The sequence below is a fragment of the Plecotus auritus genome, assembly GCF_963455305.1.
Source record: "Plecotus auritus genome assembly, chromosome: 4".
NCBI classification, from domain to species: Eukaryota; Metazoa; Chordata; class Mammalia; order Chiroptera; family Vespertilionidae; genus Plecotus; species Plecotus auritus.
The window spans coordinates 11,153,955-11,174,722 of NC_137775.1; the positions used below are offsets into that span (position 1 = coordinate 11,153,955).

The following is a 20,768-nucleotide window of genomic DNA, read 5'->3' on the forward strand; positions in this document are numbered from 1 at the left end:
CCTAGTTCTGGTTTTCCAGGGGCATGTCTGCACTCGACTTCACCTCGTTTTACGAGCTGCATATGACTTTCTTTTTTTGGGATGGGTCCATCTGAAATGCCTTACAGGAAGTAGGACATGAATCTTCATTTTGCCTTTAAGAAAAATAAAACTCTGCAATCTGAGATGGGTAAACTCGGTCTGATCTGTTTATCCAGAAACAAGAACCTCTCTGTGTCCTTTCAGGAGAGAGAAAAATTTCGAGTAAAACGTATTTATTTTGACATCTCTCTCTGAGGATTATGCAATTGAAAACCAATAAGGCCTCCTGTGGGGAAGGGGACCCCACAGCCAACAGCCCGAGGAGAGCCACGTGGGGAGGGGGCTTCAGTGTGGCTGACTGTGCCTCGTTGTCACTGTAGATGCTAGGACAGTAGATGGACCCTGACTACATCAACTCTTAAAGTTTTAATTTGGTAGATACTCAAAAGTTAATCAAACCTTCAATGGAAAAAAAGTGTGTGATGAATTTGTGTCTCCCATCTGGACCTTGATCCCCTCTTCTGTAACTGAGGGAATGGACTGGGTAGCTGCTGAGCCCCACAGCAGCCCTAGGGATCTGTGATTTCAGGCTGGCTTTTCTCCTAGTTGGATGTTTGTTCCTCTGCTCTCACTTTTCTGCTGTGATCTTGGTGTAATGGGCTGAATTGTATCCCTACAAAACTCATATGTTGAGGTGTTGGACCCAGTACCTCAGCATGTGGCTGTTATTTTAAGATAGGACCTTTTAAAGGTAATCAAGTTAAAATGAGCTCTGTAGCATGGGCCTTAGTCCAGGATGACTGGTGTCCTTATAAAAAGGAAATTTGGCCCAGCCAGCATGGCTCAGTGGTTGAGCATTGATCTATGAACCAGGAGGTCACGGTTCCATTCCTGGTCAGGGCATATGCCGGGGTTGTGGGCTCGTTTCCAACGTAGGGCATGCAGGAGGCAGCCCATCAATGAGTCTCTCTCTCCCTCTCTTCCTCTCCGAAATAAAAAAAAAAAAAAAAAATATATATATATATATATATATATATATATATATATTTTTTTTTTAAAGAAATTTGGACACAGATATGAGCATGACAGAGAATAGTCCTTGTGACGAAAGAGGGAGGAGACAGCCATGGACAGGCCTCAGTGGAAATCAGCCTGCTGACACTTTGGTCTCAGACTTCATGCCTCCTGAACCGTGAGAAAATAAATGTTTATTGTTTGAGCCAGTTTATGGAACTTCGTAATGACAGCTCCCGTAAACTAATACACAGGGTCACGCCACAATGAAAGAAGTTCCATGTGTTTTCCTTAACAGACTGACTCTTAATCTTGATTTTAGCTAAAATAGTCTTTTCTTTTGCAGAATGTTCAAAATACTTTTTTTTTTTTAAATCGGTTTCTTTGTCATCAGATGTGAAGTAAATCATTTTAGTAAAAATGAATCCTCTTTCTTTTTACTTGAAGAGAATGTCACCATTTTGATCCACGGAACAATATTTCTGAATGGCTGTGGCTCATCATTTTGCCTTGTACGAAATACTGCCAACATCTATAACATTAATCTAAAGCCAAATAGTTCACTGGGCCAACCCACAGGCAACAGGACAATTTATAAAGAACTTCAGGCCAAACAAGCAACTCCAGAGGGGGTGTAGTCCAGGTTTTGTTTAGTACTTCTGCCTTTAAAGTTCGTGCAGAGTCAAACATCACATGACTGGGCTACAGAACAACAAATTGAGTGATAAAGAAAGGTAACCATGCATCGTTTTGTGGTTTAAGACTCTCAGAGATTCTTGAAGTAAGGCATGTGATGACCAAAATGGATTTCTCTTTCATTTAGTACCAAGATTTCTATTCTTTTCATCTACAAAGTAGTCATGTGTATTTGGAATGTAGTTGGAATTCAGTATCTAGAAAGCAGGGGGATTTCTCTCTTTGTAAGCTCCCTTTGATGCAGCAATGAACTTTCTCAGGGATAGCATTTCTGGATCAAAACAGCTCACTTGGGAGGTTAGGATCATCAGCTTTTGAGGCTCCACACATCTGAGAGAGAGATCAGCAGGTGGCACATCCCTGCTTTCCCAGTCATCGCCAACTTGCTCAGAGGTTGACATCTAACCAACCGGCGGGCACAGCCATCAGCAGCTGTTCAGTGATTTATATACACAATGAGATGAGTGAACAACTAGCTTAATTTTTTCAGCCAATTTTTTTTGGTGTCATCTAATTGCAAGAATAAGAGTTTACAGATTTTTAAAAATACATCTTTCTAAAAAATGACATCTTGAAGAAAAAAGCTTGGCCAATTAAAGAGGCTGAGGAATGGCAGGCACTTTTATTCCAGGTATCCACAGAATGAAAAAAAATTCCACTTATTTATATTCATTTATTTACATGGGTAATGAATAACTTAAGGAATACTTCATCTCAAACACAGATTGCTTTTATTTCAGCTCAGCTCATGTTTCAGTCCCATATATATTTTTCAGTTTCCATCAATGTCAAACACCATTTTTTTTTCATTCTTCTTAAAAAAAAAAAAAAGATTTACAAGCACTTTTACGGCACTCAAGGAAAGTAGGCTGCAGGTTCATAATAATAATTTTCCTTTTAAAAAACATCCATCAGACCAAAATAAAATCATTTTAATTAACTCCTTCCTGAGTAACTAAAACCTTGGAATGTGCTGAAAGGTTATAATAAATAAGGCAGTCAAAGATCAACCAGCTTAAAATGTATTTTTTAAATTAAACTATGTAAAATGTACAATATATTTCATGAAGTACAAACTGTGTTGGGCTCAGGGCCAAAGAAATATTGTCATGTGTGCCAAATACACGGATGAACTGCTTTGACTTTACGGACCTAAAGGTTGTTTGTTGCGACAAAATAACATTAAGGCCCTGCAAGTCAGTCAGTCAGCATCTTTTGTTGTGATGCTATAAGGATCACTGCTGACAAATGCCTTTGAACACACAGGCAGAAGTGCTCCTGTGAACTTGAACTCAGAGATATGTTTGTCAAATGGCCAATTGTCCCACTGTCCTGACAAGAGCAGAGAACTCTCAGCCAACTCAACTGTATTTTCAGATGGTGAAATGGCACAGTGCGTAAACTAATGATCATTCTCTCTATGCATTTTCATAGAAATGGCTCACAATGTACCAGGTGGCGTTCTTGTTCTTGTTTTGAATAGCATTAAACTATTCTTCGGGCTGATTTTTAAAGTAAATCTAATGGGAGGGCCCTGGTCTCTCTAAATGGGACAAAGGGTACTTCCTCTTCTCTTAGAATTGACCGCAGTTCTACATTCCCCTTAATCACTTCGCTGCCCCGGTTCTCTGAGGCCAAAAGGAGGCCCACGAGTGGCCAAACGCTGGGCTTTGTGCCTCTGCGGTCCCAGCCTTCACTGGCCTCCTGCGGGTGGAGCCTTCGTAATGCATCTCATGATAAAGTAGCTTTAGTGCACAGTTGACAGGTTCCAAATGACTTGCTTTATGTCTTGGCAACCGTCCAGTTTTAGTGAACAATAATAACAGAAACATTCTAGAGAGACTTGGTAGTTTCTGAAAGGTAGAAAATGTGGAGCTTGTGTAAAGTCAGAGTCTTATTTACTGTGAACTATTCCCAACTCTGCCAGTGCTCTTGCAGGGCTGGCTCTAGGGGAGAAAAAGTGAAGGAGACAAAATTTGTGGCATGTGTCCTGCCCGCCACCACCACCTGTACCCCTGCGCCTCAGCCCAGGAGTCCATGGGTTTTTCAGTGGGGAGGGGCGGTTAAAGACAAAAACATTTCAGAATCTAAGACACAGGCTTCTAATGACTGAACCCAGGCCTCATGGATAGCTGGCAGGTGATGGGAGTGGGATGGGGAGGAGATATTGTGGAGACATGACACTGCCCGACATGTACTCAGATCACTTGGGGAGCAGACACCTACTCATAAAACTGGCCAAGCAGTCTCTTACCCAGAAGCTCTTGCTTCTCCTCTTCTTGCTATCCTACGAGGGTTCTCAGCAGTGAGCTGCTTCCATAAGAAATGGGGCCATAGTTTCCCTGCCACCTGCACACAACTCAGGACCCCTTTTTACCAAAAATAGGCACCTCTTAAGGGACTAGAAGGTGAAAGATACCAGCTACTCTGGGACCCCACTGGCCAGGGGTGTGCCTGATTGATTGTACATTGCCTGTGGTCAGAGCCAAACTGGTTCCTGGGTATGCAGTTAAAACAATGCTGGCGAGAAATTCATTTCCTATTGGGGACAAGGGCAGGACTGTACCATTTTCCTATGCCACATGACCTCCAGGGCTGATTTGTCTTGCCTACACTCCTCCTTACTCAGCAAATAAATTCTTTTCCCTGCCATGCTGCTTTGAAATCTGTCAGAATGGTGCTTGGACATGGAATGTCTGAATGGAACTTGCCATGCACTTTGACCTTGAGAGATACTGGTTGGGGGTGTGGCACAAGCTGACTGGCCCCTTCAGAGATAACAAGTATGCTGCTCTTGATGAAAGTGTCTCCTGAGATGGACCAGAGGCAGAATCCTGCCCGTGTGGGTAGAGACCACTAACCCAGGGGCATCCTCTCTTTTGATGTCCTGATCTGTCCTACCTTCTCTTCTTAGGTCCTTCTGGAGTGGATTCCCTGGTCTCTGAAGTGGTTTTGTATTTCTAGTGAAATATACAAGTCTGGATGTTTCCTACCACTGAGGTAATATTTCTATAACTCCTCTTACAAATGATAAGTTATTGGCCTAAGGGCTATATTCCCCCCCTTCTCTCATTGAACTAGAGGGGAAAAGCTATTTTATGATGAGATGCCTTGTGATGGAGTCATCTTAGCATAACTGGGAAGGACCCCAGGAGCCAGAAAAACACAGAATAAAATTAAACAAATAAAACCCGCAAAACCGGGCATCTCCCAATGACCCCCAACCTGTGGGAATGTTTTGTTCTTTTTAATGCAGCCGAGCATTAATTTAGTCCCTTCAAGATGTTTCCTTCCCAAACAACAACAAATCTATCTGGAAAGGGGAGATAAAGCCATTGGAAGCAACACAGGGCTGGCAGCATCACCTCTTATAAATATCTTCGAGCCACTTCTCGTCATCCTGCTCCTCGTCGCCAATGGGCTCCTCGGTTTCCAGCGGAGACGGGATGAAGAACTGGGGTTTCAGCGGGGGCTTGCTGACCTGCGACTTCAGTCCGAACTTGCGCTTCAGCAGGTGGAACTGCTCTTTGACGTAGTGGTAGAACTCGTACTCGTACCTCATTCGCTGGTAGAGAATCTGCACGGCCTCGGGAGAGGGGACAGTTTTTCTCACGGTCACAGTCATGTTTCCAAGTTTCCTGTGCTCTGCAAAAGAACCGAGTTGCACATGAGCAATCATCTGTGATGCTTTTGCTTAAAAGGAATAATGGTGAGGCCTTGTGTGACCTGCATAATCCTGGCAGCTCTGAAAGAAAGAAACTCAACAGTCAAGGAAGAGAAGGGAAATGCGTATCCAACAATATTTGGAAAGATTTCACCATATTCTAGGTGTTCATATCAACATTAGTGGACTGAACATAAACTAACATCCTTTTCATGAGCTATGCAATTGGACCACAATTCAATTGTTAACTCGAGTTATACATTCTTTGAACAGCAAAAATCTACCAATTTTTCATCTTTTATTTCCTGTTATACCTGGAAAGGGTGTTGCTTTCAGAAGGAAGCACAGACAAAAGCTGTCTTACCACTTTCTAATCATCTTGGTTTTTTTTATCTTAAAATATTGACAACTATGAATGATAATTTAACTTGATGCAAACCCACTTGCATTTTACTACTCCAAAGGCATTAGTCAAGGAAAGACTTTTAAATTCCTTAAATGCAATTGTACATTTTCAATGGTTATTTTTTTATAGTGGTAAAATATATAACTAAAATTTTTTAAACTTTATATTGATGCTGAATAACATGTTATACATATGTGATAAATATTTATCAAAATTTTAACCATTTTAAAGTGTACATATTGGTGGCATTAATTACATTCAGAATGCGGTGCCACTGTCCCCACTATTGCCACATTCTTTCATCACTCCACACAGTAACTCCCTGTGCCCCTCCTCTACCTGCTCCTCATTCTGTCTATGAATTTGCCTAGTCTAGGTACCTCATATAAGTGGAATCATACAATATTTGCCCTTTTGTGTCTGGCTTTTTCACCTAACATAATGTTTTCAAGATTCATCCATGTTGTTGCATGCATCAGTACTCCATTCTTTTTTTATGGCTGAACAATATTCCATTGTATGGTTATACCACAATTTATTTATCCATTTATCCATTGATGGACACTTGGGTTTTTTCTACCTTTTCATTATTGTGAAAAATGGTGCTATGATCATTTGTGTATGAGTATTTGTTTGAGTCCCTATTTTCAGTTCTTTTGGGGATATACTTAGGAGTGGAATTGCTGGCTCATATGGTAATTCTGTTAACTTTTTGAGGAACTATCAAACTGTTTTTTCTCAGTGGCTGAACCACTCTACATTGTATGAAGATTCCAATTTCTCCAAATCCTCTTTACAATAGTCAGTTTCCATTTTCTAAAAAAATTATAGCCATCCTAGCAAGTGTGAAGTGGTATCTCATTATGGTTTTGATTTTTCATTTCACTAATGACTAATAGTGCAGAACATGTTTTCATGTGCTTGTTGGCCATTTATATATCTTCTTTGGAGAAATGTCTATTCAAGTTCTTTGCCTTTTTTGAACTGGATTATTTAATTTCTATTGAGTTTAGGAGTTTTTTACATATTCCCGACATTCTACATATATATCAGGTATATGATTTGCAAATACTTTCTCTCATTTTGTAGGCTGTCTTTACCCTATTGGTAGTTTTCTTTGATGCACAAAAATTTTTACTTTAATTAAGACCAATTCATCTACTTTTTCTTTTGTAACCTATACTTTGATGTTATATTTAAGAAACCATTACAAATCCAAGAACGTATAGATTTGCCATGATATTTTCTTTTCTCATCTTTTATTTAAAACTTTTTTTTAATATATTTTATTGATTTTTTACAGAGAGGAAGGAAGAGGGATAGAGAGTTAGAAACATCGATGAGAGAGAAACATCGATTCAGCTGCCTCCTGCACACCTCCCACTGGGGATGTGCCCGCAACCAAGTTACGTGCCCTTGACCGGAATCGAACCTGGGACCTTTCAGTCCGCAGGCCGACGCTCTATCCACTGAGCCAAACCGGTTTTGGCTTATTTAAAACTTTTGTCATCAAATTTGTTAGGCACATTATTTATGGCTCCAAATGCCTGTTTCCAAAATCAGATTCATGCAACAGGACAAAACTTATCATTTTTGAGGATATCTGGGATACTTTCTGAAACTTCCCATAGAAGTGCTAAAGAAGGAATTTTTAAAAAGTTATCCAAGTAGTAATGGCCTCATTGAAATAAGGATATTGCTTTTCAAATGGAGTATCTTAAAAGGCATAACACATTTTGATATATCAGTTCTAGAATTGTTGTTAAAGAACTTGGCATAGTCTTTCCTAAAATAGGTTTGTGATAGAACATTTTATAATGTCTGTCTTCTCTGCTATAGGTATTAACTATAGCTAATCTGAGGCAAGACATGTTCATAGGCTTTAAATATAGACACCCCTTTGTGTTTTTAAAATCCAGAGTTTAAAAATGTTATATTAAAGACAGACAAGGCACAACAAGTTTTAAGTTAAACATCGAGAAGCACAAGAAAAATAATTTACTCATTTCCATATTTCTACAATCTCTCTTGGAGCACTCTAAATTGTGTGGGGTTCTTTTTTCTCACACCAGAAAAAATAAAGATTGTTGTGATTTTAAAATATATCCCACCAAAATTCAGATGTGCTCAAGTCTCTCCCTTCCTATATAATAAAAGGCTAATATGCAAATCGACTGAATGGTGGAATGAGCAGTCGCTATGATGCGCACTGACCACCATGGGGCAGATGCTCCATGCAGGAGCTGCCCCCTGGTGGTCAGTGCGCTCCCACAGGGGGAGCACTCCTTAGCCAGAAGCCACAGCAGTGGTGGCAGGAGCTTCTCCCACCTCCAAGGCAGCACTAAGGATGTCTGACTGATGGCTTAGGCCCGCTCCCCGGACATCTCCGGAGGGCTCCTGGAGTGCAAGAGGGTGCAGGCCAGGCTGAGGGACCCTCTGAATACATGATTTTTGTGCACCAGGCCTCTATTCTTAAATAAAATTCTAGTCTCCATGTCCCCTTTCTTATTTTATCTCTTTTTCTTCTCTCCATCACAACCAAACTTCTTAAAGAGTTGTCTGAATTTGTTATCATAAAATTTCAACTTATACACATGACTGAACTCATCAAAACCTGGTTTATGTTCCCTCAATACCCCATTCAAATTATTCTTGCTTCCTTGCTGATAATTTGGTGAGCAATTCTCATGATTTCCACGCTTCTTAGCATGACATCACAACACTGTTGGCCACAGGTTCCATCTTGAAACCAGCTCTTCTCTGGCATCTGTAATAGCATTTCCCTGGTTGTCCTGGTCTCCTTCTGATTGTCCCCCTTCCATTCTCTACATCCAGTTCTCTTTTCCTGCCCACCCTTCAGATGCCAGTACTTCCCAGGATTCTAGTCTAGTCTTTCTCCCTTCTCCCTTCTTTATTCTCTGAGTGATATCATCCAATCCTCCACCCTTTAGTTTTCATACCACTGTGGACACAAAACCAAAAGTTTATATAAAATAATTATAGCTTTTCTGTCCTTTTGTTTTTCACAGAGCTGACACATTTAATAGGAAGGTTAATGATATTGCCAGAGGGCTATGTCATGGTCTAAAATAGGAGTGCTGTTGGGTGGGGGTAGAAGAGGGCATAGAGGGGATGAATGGCAATGGAAAAAAATAAAATAAAAGAGAAATAGAAGAAGCAGAGACTCAGAGTCAACCAAGAATGATGGTGAACACCTATTATGGGTTTGGATTATGTGCATCTGAATGTTATTTTATTTAATATTCCCAATAACCCTGTGAGGGGTCATGGCCTCTCTTTTGCAGATGGGGAGATAAAAGCTCTGGGAGATTAAATGACTTACCCAAGATCACACAGCTAGTAAGTAAACGAGAGAGCTGGAATTTGAGCCGAATTTGCATTCATGTGGAGGTTTCCACTCACTAAATACTGGGTCTTAACCAGTGAAGCTTTCATAAGCCTGTAGGAAATGGTCCGCTTCATATGGAAAGACTAGAGGGCAGTTTTCCTGGTAGTGTTAGTAGAGAATTTTTCAAGTCACATTTCAAAGACATATGGTTATGTGTCTTGCTGTACAATAATCAGTGCTATGGAAAAGTCATTCCATTGCTAAGTATTTTTGTAAAATGCCAGACTTTCCCTCCAAACAAAACAAAATTACGTGAGCTGTGGAACCAGTCTCTCTCCAGATTGCCATAATAGCAGCTCTGCAGGAAGTTGTTAGGGTTTTTTTGGAGGCTGTTGTTATTTCAGCCACAAAACAATCATGCTTTAAGAATCTATACTTATGATTAGCACCCTTGGAGAAGAGAAGTGGCCCTCGGTAGGTGAGCATGTACTGTAGAATGTAACAATCAAGAAGTGAAGCCCTCATCCCAAGAGCATCTTTGGAAATGAGCAGGAACTGAGAGTTCAAGGGGCTCATGTCTTTTGTGTCCACAGGTGAACATTTCAAAAGGAAGAGACAAATACAGAGCCAGGCAGGATGGCAAGCACACAGCCCGAGATCTGACTGGCAGACTGTGTTATTTGGCCTGTGTGATATATTTTTTTTAGAATTTGACTTCGTTGTTGTAAGACTTGGTCTATTTCACATGGAAATCTGGATTTCTGGCTTCTCTCAAAGTGAGGCAATATTCTTCTGGAGCTGAATATGGCTGTCCCCCTGAGAGAGGCCAGCTCTCTCCATTCTGTCTCCGACTCCAAATGTCAGTTCATTCTTTTATGTTACCTGCCTGGCTGCTACATAAATCTGAGTTTTATGTTTCTGCTCTAAAGGTTTTGAAATTCTGGGTTTCATAAATTTAAGAAGTAAGTGGTTGGTGTCAAAATGAAGGCTTCAATTAGGCCTCACTCATGTGTCCAATGTCACCTTCCTTTTTTTTATCCTCTGCAAAAATTTATTGAATAACTTTTCTGTGCTGACACAGGAGTTATAAGCAGTGACAGGAACATTATCTTTAGCATCATAATTTTTTTTGAGGACTGTGAGATAGCTAACATACATTTAATCCTCAGAAAACTCCCCAATGAGATGGGTTCTCTTATTATCACCATTTTACAGATGCGATAGTGGAATTTAGTAACCTGCCCAGGGTCACACAGCTGATATGTGGAGAAGCCAGAAGTCAGGTCTGAAACAGTCTGACTACTGAGCCCAAGCTCTTTACCCTTCATGCTGCTTATGGTTGGATGGGGCTCACGGTATAAGGGGGGAATTCCTCTTTACAACCTAGCAACCATGGGGCAGATAGGGCATTTCACTCCAGCTGGTTTGACGGCATCAACATTTCCTCTCCTTGATCAGACATCCCTAGTGGGGACACCAAATTCAATGGGCTTGTCTTAAGTACTCTGCGTGGCATTGGGTCTTTTATAACTCCTATTTGACTATTTGATCATGTAAGGTCTGTTGTGTGTGTACGTCTGAGAGGATAGGACAGGTTTACATATTTCAACCAAAAGAAAGAAAATTTTTAGGAGGCCTCAGAGGCATTATCAAACTTCTGAAATTTTTCCCCTGGATGTTTTCCTCAAGATCCCCACCAGTTTCATCCAGCTGTTCTCTTACAGAAGCTTGCTATGCTGAGAGTGCTCAGGATGGGGCTCATACTCCATTCATTTTTGTGCTTCCACAGCTTAGCACCTGGGGAAACACGGCACCCTCTGTGCATGCTCACTGAGTGAATGAAACAAACTAACAGAAGGAAGAGAGTGTTATCAGACCCAGAGAAGGCTTGGCTGTGTCTGTGAGGTGCAGACATAGGCAAGTGGGGACAAAGGTAATATCTGAATGTTCTTAATTGAAAATTCCCAAGAGACTCATGAATGTGGGGTCTACCCTCACATCTGGGATTTTTCAGCTCCCACTGGGGTCTATATATTGCAGTGTTAGTTTTGGGGTTCAGTTGCCTGTCTGGAGTGAGAGTGTTGGCTATGTTAGGTGCTTCTGCCCCTGGTCTTTAATGAATAAGCACATTTTGGTAAAGAGAAACTGTGGTTTCAGGATACTTTTGATTTTATTTTCCAGTTTTCTTATTTACCATTAGGGATTGGCCAGAGAATATCCTTAATTATTTTCATGATAATTGTAGAAAATTTCCTCAAAGTAGGCACTGGCTTTGAGTTGTGAAATTATCAGAAGGGAAAGCAAACAAAAAACAAAAACCCAACCTCTGATCTTTCTATAAGAATAGCAAAATAAAGGTTGTTTTTCCATATAGACATGTCCAAAGTCAGCTGTAGAGTAAGGACTGTGTGGGGACAGCTTCTTCAAGGCTCTGTGCTCTCCCTGGAGAGCAGTGGCAGAGACCCCGCAGAGCCACTGGGGCCCTGAATGGGGATCCTTTTTATACCTCTGACCCCTAATAACATTTAAAAAATCTGTATTTAGTCACCCAATGCTGGTAGGGGGAAAAAACAAAAACAAGAATAAAGCTGAGTTGGGTCAGCTTCCTGCATTATTGAAGCTTTATAGATAGTGGTATAAACAGTTCAAGTCTCCCTACCCCCTTCCATTAGAATAGCATCCCCTGCATTTGCATAGAGCACCCTGGCTTAATGTATTTTCACACACACCCTGCTTATCTCACACAGTCCTCACAGCAACCCATTTTACCTACAGATAACAGAGTTTGAGAGGTCACAGACTGGCTCAAGGTTGTATGACCAGCAAGTGACAGTCCTAAGCCTAGAAAGTGGGTGTTCTGATTCCCAGTCTAGCACCTTTTTGCTACAAATTGAGTGGAAATCTATAACCACCCACTTCTCCCTTCCCTGTGTATATTCTGGCATTAAGGGAATTGGTTGAAAAGAAGGGCTGAGTGTTCTAAGTCAGGGGGAATGCTTCGTACGTCTGGGAGGATCTGGTGAAAAACCTGCAAGCCAGCAAAAATGTCTTCAAACTGAAAGGGGCTGTGTCTTTATTCATTTTTAGTTCCCCAGCACCTAACCTCCTGGCACATAAACCTCCGTAAAGGTTGATTTGAAACCTGTATGTTAAATCCATCTGTAAGACTGGATTAACCTGAAGGGCAACTTTTGGTGATGTCTATACATATTTTGCTTTTGCTAAATTATTTTCATAGTTGAGGGTCCTTCCTAAGCAAACTTTCCATTTCGTGGAACTAAATTTCTTTAGGATAAGCTGATACAGGAGTTTAGGGTCACAGGTTGCTCTGGACAGGTAGTGGTACTTGCTTTTCTTAGCCATTTCGTTGGAGAACACTGTGTTATGGCGACAGGTCACTTACACGTACTCAGCAAAGCTTAAGAAATACTGTGATAGGGGACATTTACCACAAACATAAATACCTGAGTAGAAAGACATAATATACACTGCGATCTGGTCGCTGCGGGATTTATGTCACGTGGGCTATTTACTGCAGCCAGTAACTAAAGAAATCCAAACATTGTTGGGGCAAAAAGGTACCTGCATGCCCTAGTAATACTGTTCAATTACTTAATTTGCCATCGTTTTTGGTATTTTTAAAATGCTGTTTCTCCATTAGCAAGAGAAAATGTTTCATGAAGAAGTACATTCCTTCAGATCACATGCACCTGACCCACGTGCAAAGGGCTTTGCTGTAGATAAAATTTAAACCGTGGTTCCTTGGCCAGTCTGGAAGGCTCTCTGGTGGAAGGACTTAGGGAAGGACATTGGTAGAAGCCTCAGGAAAAGGACTGCAAAGGACTCATTGCCCCTCACAAGCAAATCCTGGGAATTTAACCCTTGAATGTGGTGATAGATATCATTTACCTGTAGCCCGTTTGTATGCAAGATTGAGCAGTGACAAGCACGATGCCCCCAACTTGGCCTCAAGTAGAGGCCGTGGGCAAAGTTTCTTTACTGCCCAAGATCTGGACATTTTCACCAAAGTGGTGGCTCCTTCTACCTCTGCTGCATTGACCTTATATTTGGACTGGTTCATAATTTTCGGAACTCTTAAAAGTCCCTTTACTATAAATAAAAAGGAAATCACAGACCTGCCCCATGAAGTCCCCCTTCCCACTGCTCTTCATCTGTCCAACGTGCATAATGGAAAAACGATGTAGCCCTGGCTCTGGGTCAAAGTAAACAATCTGGAAATACTGTGTAAACCCAGCTGCTGCACCCGAGGACAGAGGCCCCACTTTACGACCTCCGAGATGGCTAACCATATGCAAAGCAACAAAACCTCAGCCCGGGCTCGCCATCGAGGCTGACGCTGGGCTGGTTTCAGCATTCCCTGCCTTGATCTAAGAGAATGCCCACTCCATACGGACCAAACCCCTGCTCCCAACAATTCCGGCTTGTTTGAACCTGGTCCAACAGAGAGGATGTGCAAGAAATGAATACAAGTTGAATAACAACCAGAAGAAGTGGGGCCACATTTTACCACTGGAAAAAAATAAAATAAACGTCGTCAAAAGGTAGGCATCAACTCTTCAGCTTCAGGGGCGCTGAGCGGAGATCAACCAAGAGGCCTTGCTGTTTTAAAAAATCACCCTGTCAAGACTTGTGGTTTACTAATCTCGGGTTAGATTACACCCAGAAGTTTCTAGCACACAAGGGATGAAGCATACTTTCTCAGGTGACAGGTGTGATGAAAGTCAAGGTCGGTGGAGCGGGGCTGGGGCAGCAGTGAGCGTCCGGAAAGCAGAGTCAGTACACATCCCAGGGCCACTCCTGCGGAGCCCCACACCATGCTGGCTGCTCCCGAAACCGTGTGAACACGATGCTTGTCACAGATAGAGCACACTCATTTCCTGAATTATACAGGGAGGCCACACAGTTCAAACACACGCCGCTCCGGGCAGCTGCCTGCACCGGAAATGAATGTGTGTCACTGTGGCTCACGGCGATGCGCGGGGCTGAAAGGCCAGCGTTTGATTCGCCACCGGATGATCGATGGCATGTTTAGACCAGCTTCGTGGAGGCATGGCAATTAGGGGAGGAAAGAACAAAAAGCACTTCATGGCTGACTTGGTGCTTGGGGTTGGTAAAGTAAACAGAGGTATTTCCCCTCTCTTTTTTTGCAATATTCTGTTCAGATCTGGAAACATAAATAATTAAAAAATAAATCAAGCTCACTTTGAATTTCAAGAGATCCTTTTTCTCTCTGTAGCCAAGTGAAAGTTACATAATTTACTTAAAAAAAAAAAAAAAAAGCCTGAAAGTGCTAGGCTCCTTTGATACAAGAGAATGAAGCCTTTATAATGCTCCCAATCTGCTTTGATTTTTGGAAGCAGTAGCAGGACACAAGGAGCCAGGGAGAAAAGTGATTGATCTGTGTGGGGTGGGTCCGGGGGGCCCATAAAGGACCGGGCACTGTCGCCTTTGAAGGGAAGCCAGCAACCAGCCCCAGAAGGAGGCATGCGCTGTCCAGAAAGAGTGCACAGACGGATCCTAACCTCATCAAATGCCTCATCGGTGGAGTGGGGCTGTGGGGCAGTAGTAGTGCGGGCACCCCACCAGAGGGGCTTCCAGTTATTGCCTGGGCCATCCACTTCCACACTGCTCATCCTCAGTGCCCAGAGTGCTGGGGCTTAGGGCTGGTCATTAGACATTTCCCTGCCTGGCCTCCCCTTGCTCATTCATCAGCTCTGTGTTGAACACAAAGCATGATTCCAGAGAAGAAGAGAACTGCTAAGACCTGAAAACCAGGCTTCCTCCTCAAAGAGGAGGCATGCACAATAAACAGAGAAACACATGCATGACCCTTCCCATCACTTCCCAGGCAATGCATGATCCGAGCTTCCCTGCAGCCCGGGGAGGGCTTCTCTCCTAGGAGAGCACCAGAGGAGGGGGCAGACCACAGAGGGGTGGTGTTGGGGGCCACCTTTTGTGCCCTTCAGTAGGGCCAGGTGGACACCTTTACAGACAAAATGAATGTGCAATCAATCACTTGGGGAGCTGACATGGCAGAGCCCTGGAACCTGCATTTTCAAAAATTCCTCACCCAAGGGTATGTTTAAAGAGGGGGAGAGAGGGAGAGAGAGAGGAGGAGAGAGAGAGAGAGAGAGAGAGAGAGAGAGAGAGAGAGAGAGAGAGAGAGAGAGAGGGAGGGAGAGAGGGAGAGAAAAGGGAGAGAAGAGGGAGAGAGAGAGAGGGGGGGGGGAGAGAGGGGGAGAGAGAGGGAGAGAGAAGGAGAGAGAGGGAGAGAGGGGGGGGGAGAGAGGGGGAGAGAGAGGGAGAGAGAAGGAGAGAGAGGGAGAGAGAGCAAGAGATCAGCTGTCTCCCATGCACACACAACCGGGGATCAAACCCCCAACCTAGATACGTGCCCTGACCAGCAATTGAACCACAACCTTTTGGTGTATGGGACTACGCTCCAACCAAATGAGGCCCCTACCCCCCCACCCCCCCGCCCCAGGTTGGAACCTGCATTTTTAATTAGCTGTCCAACCAAACTCAGGGGCTAACTCAGACTTCAACATGAGAGAGAACAATCACCCTCCCAGTAGCATTATTTACCAGCAGGGTTTGGAGAGGCGCCAGAGCTCATCCCCTGCTGTTGGGCAGTCTGTGCTGGGAGCAGTCAGTCCCCCTGGGTTCGGCGGCTCCGGCTCCCCTGCTCTCCCTGCTGCCCTGGTTCACTGGTCAGAGAGCAACCTACTCCTGGTTATTTTCTCCCCAACTTTGGCACCAGGACCCAAATCACCAAGAAGCTGGTCTATTTCTTTGAGAGTGTATACGACCCTGATTACACACGCAGGCTTTCCCTGACATAGCTTTTGCCATGACCGTACTGGCTTGGGCATGGCGATGGTGATGCCAGGGCGTTCATTTTCACAGCAATCATTGGACCAAACGTTTCTGTTTGATAATATCGACTTCAGAAAAAAAATCGTGTTGGAAAGACTTAGGTGGTATTTCTTTGTTGGAAATACTTTTTTTTAAAATTTGAAATCATCACTGAGAAATGAGTTTTTGCTACTTTTCACACTTTGGCTACTTTATTTGGAATCGTACACTGGAGGCCCTTACCAATCACTGATTCGGGCATCCTGATCAAATGCATTGATTTGAACAAAAAAGACCAAGAGATCTGTCCAGTAGCTCTGTCCAAAAATCTGTGGTACCTGACAATCTCGTAAGCTTTGCTTGTACTTTACATGCAAGATTCTTCTTCTTTCTATCCCTCATAGTAGGCCTAGGCTGCGTCTTACACACACACACACACACACACACACACACCCCTCCTTTGAGGGGAAGAGGCCCTCTCCGGGAATCACACTGTGATCTCTGCATCTAGCCTGGATGATGTGGAAGCCAATTGCTGACACCCACAGTCACTCTGAGCACTTCACAGACAGTGACATGCCCACAGGACAGTTCTCTGTCTCATTTTTTAAAATTTCTTCATTGATTAAGGTGTTACATATGTGTCCTTTTCCCCCCATTACTCCCATCTCCCCACTCATGCCCTCACCCCCCTGTTGTCTGTGTCCATTGGTTAGGCCCATAGGCTTGCGTACAAGTCCTTTGGTTGATCTCTCCCCCTCACCCCCACCCTCCCCTACCTTCCCTCTAAGGTTTGACCGTCTGATTGATGCTTCTCTGTCTCTGGATCTCTTTCTGTTCATCAGTTTATATTGTTCATTATATTCCACAAATGAGTGAGATCATGTGATATTTATCTTTCTCTGACTGGCTTATTTCACTTAGCGTAATGCTCTCCAGTTCCATCCATTTTTTTATGTTGCTCTTATTCTTTTTGCTCCAGGTTTTCAGATGCATCAAGCTACCTATCTTGTGTAAAGGTTAACATAAAGCTTTTGGGCAGTTTATAAGCTTTTAGCTTTAAATCTTAATTCTTAGGAAAGTAGCTTAACAACTTAAAAATTCATTTTTTCCTGGTTACAATGCATATAAATATCTACATACCATATATACACACATATAGATGGTATTGTTTTTGCAAAAAGATTAAGATGAAATGACTTTATGTCAAGCCACATTTATTACTGTAGTAATGTATTTCCTTCTAGTCTTTTTCTTATTTATGTACATGAATTATAAAATAGATCTCTACTACACTGTTTCTTTAGTTTCATATTCTTTTAAAACTTAACTTATGGTAAGCATTTCCTATAGCATTAATTATTCCAAGTCATATTGTGCAATGTGCTTTAATGTGCTCCATTCTATGAACACCTTACAGGTCACACAGCCAGTTTGCTACTTAGATAAATGAGTTGTTTTTCAGTTTCTATGACTCCAGATAATATGAGATAAGCGTCCTTGTTCATAAGTGATCATGTGCCTTTTTGCTGGTCTCCCTAAGATAAACGGCATCTTAGGTATTGAGTGGTGACTCCTCTTCACATAGCTGACAAGGTTTTCAGTTCTGACAGCTTTAAGACACAATTACTTTCTTTTGTCAGAGATCCTGAAATTTGCATAATGCAATTTTCCTAAATTTTAAGATACTATCTTTAATGCTATATGATGTCAATCTAACTATAACCTAGTTTACCTAATCTTTAACATGCACAGGGCTTTTGGAGATCTTAATATGGGGATAGAGTTGTTTATAAAACGTTTTGTGCACAAAATTTTTAGTGAATTATACCATGTGATGACAATAATCAGTGATTAAATAGCTCCTCATTCTTATGCACTAGGTACTCAGAACTCAGAACTGGCTACCACAGAACCTAGGTTTCTCTTTTTTATAGTTCATTCTGGATACATTTAACAGGATGTAGCTATCTCATTGTTCTTATTGTTTTAATATTATATTTATCACAATGATCAGTCTTGATGAGTGAACCAATGGTGAGTCCCAAGAACCAGCAACCTGGATGTTGTCTCTGGAATGTTAAACATGGTGAGATTTTGATAAACCCTTGAAAAGCTTTGAAGGAAGTAGCTGTTCCTGGAGGCTAAACATGTAGATAAGTGAGATATTTAACCTCTTGTCCAGGCATTAAGAAGTTAAGTTCATAAGAGGTGCGACTCAAAATAACCATTCACAAGTCAGGAAAGTGTGAAATGAAGTTCCAAGGATGCTGTCACTTCCACCGGGAGGGTTTGTAATGATACTTTAAAATTGAATTTTACTTTTTCTGGCAACCTATAGCATGCTGCTAGTACCAGGTTTTAGGAGATTATAAATTAACAGCCCCATCACTTCCTCCTTCTTTCCCTGTTAGACATCAGATTTTCAACTGCATGCTCTATAACACAGTGTGCATATCTAAGATCACATCCGAAGTACTTTGCTTTAAACAAAACCCTAAGAAAGAATAATGAGATGAAACTGTCCATTTGTATTGGGGGGAGGGCATTTGTTTACTTAAAGAAAGTCTAAAATTGACAGACTAATGCTAGTTGATGCTAAGACCATCACGCACCCATGCCTGGGTCCATGACTACTACTTTGGAGAACAGTGGTAAATATTTGATATGCACATTTAAACACTGTAAAGATGTTACAGACATATTAAAGTTTATAAATGTAATCTGGGAAGAAAAAAAACAATTTTTTTTTACAGTAAGTTTTTAAAAGGCTTGGTTGTGGTATAAACTCGAGTTTTTACTGAAACATGCCCTATAAAAGATGTAGAGCAATAGAAGTTACAAGTTTCTAAGAGAACACATTTAAATGATTAATTGCCTTTGGGCAGCCGTTGCTATTAGAAATAGAAATGGGGGAGGAGTGTTTTATTAAGGTAGAACAGAAATAGGGGGAGGGGTATTTTATTAAGGTAGAATAGAAATGTAACCTCTTCTGATGAGAAAAATTAAGTTTTTTTCATCCTTTTGACATATGAAAGAAAATAATGGGGGGGGGGGCGCATTGACATATCAACAGTAAGCTATATGTGAAGGTTTTTTGGGGGTGTGTGTGTCTTGAGCTGAACATTCATGGCCAGTGACTGTGAGAAGCTGCAGAACCCTGCATGGGAAGTTAGACAGAGGGAGAGGTCAGATTGCCAGGAACATGTATATGCCACCCAAGCCAGAAAGTGTGCCGTTGTGCACCAGCCTTCCTCTTAGGTAAGATGGGGGCGGGGGGTGTGTGTGTGAGGATTTGCTTAAAAGGAAAGTCTCCCAATGCTGGAAAGACCATGCTGTGGCTTAGAAGCAGCCAAGAAAGAGGTGCCACTGTTTTCAAAAATGTGCTCAGAGCACATCATTAGGTTATATCGGGATTGGTTCACTTTAGAAACAGTTGTCAAGACAGGTCGGGGCGGGGGCAGGAGAAAAGGTTAATTCCTGTGACATTCAAGGCATTCTTTAAACATCTGTTCAAAGGATGGAAAAATCAAAGATATTTGAAGAAAAGTAAACAAACAGAAGAGCTATAACCCATTACATCTCAGTTTCATTGGAGCATGAAATGAAGTTTCATCATGTTCTAAAAACAACAACTTAACTACATAAAATTGAATACATAGATTGGCATTAAATCCATACCATATTTTAAAATTTCATTTTGATATAATAATAGAAACTGGCTTCAAATCATACACAGAAAGACATTTTAAAAATTTCAAGTTTCTCCCACATTCTAGCAAAACCATGCATAGACAGGCTGGTTGATTTATGACTTTCCAGTAACATTTACTCTCTAATGGCTTTTACCAAATGGTTTATTTACTTGGTCTACACTGAGGTAACCTCCTGGCTGGCCTGTCTGCAATCATTACAGCTCAGTCTAAGGGACTGAGTCCCCTCACTAACTCATCTCTGGAGTTTCTGTGGGGACTGTGGGTTCTCACACAGATAAATTAGGACTTCTAGGTTCACTTTTAAAATGTCCCTTCTTCCCCATCATTTCTCTTTGGAGAAAAGAGAAAAGCATTGACAATTTCTGACCCATTGAATCATGTAAAGTGGCCAAGGTGCCGGGTCTTTGCTAGCTTTATGATTCTGTTCTCCTTTTTGTTCTTGTCTTCACTCACCAACTTCCTCTCATGGATTACAAAAATAGATCTAGTGAATGTCACCTAAAATGTCAGGTTTTTAAAACTAAGATCTGTATGAAGTCTTTAGCTTTCCCAGTAAGTACTGGTGTCCCCTCTGGCCCCAGCATGCAAGATGTGCGTAGTATCCAGAATTGCAAGAGGTTGTGAAGATGGTGCTAGGGTGCATATGACCTCCTTTCACTATGAGCTCAAGGAGATGATGTGATTGAACATCAGAGGCTGTGAAACATGTGAACAGAAATTAGCAAGTTCTCCTTAAAAACTTTTATCCCAACTCTACCAAAAAAGAGTAAATTCTTGCCCAGTCGGAGTGGCTCAGTGGTTGAGCGTTGACCTATGAACTACAAGGTCACATTTCGGTTCCCAGTCAGAGCACATGCCCAGGTTTCGGGCTCAGTCCCAGGTGGGGGGCGTGCAGGAGGCAGCCGATCAGTTATTCTCTCTCATCATTGATGTTTCTATCTCTCTCTCTCCCTTCCTCTCTGAAGTCAATAAAATAAATTTTAAAAAAAGAGTAAAGTCTAACTTAGTGCTACTTAACTCAGTCCA

General features: G+C 41.9%; 1 protein-coding gene across 1 annotated transcript in view; it reads right to left on the reverse strand.

The window, feature by feature from the left end:
• Positions 1–2,334: 2,334 nt before the first annotated feature.
• Positions 2,335–20,768, reverse strand: part of UST (uronyl 2-sulfotransferase) — a 262,801-nt gene continuing 244,367 nt past the window's right edge. Inside the window, exon 8 of the mRNA XM_080663571.1 lies at positions 2,335–5,376. Within this exon, the coding sequence (XP_080519697.1) occupies positions 5,093–5,376 (284 nt within the window). The 3' untranslated portion in view covers positions 2,335–5,092. The remainder of the gene's footprint in view (positions 5,377–20,768) is intronic.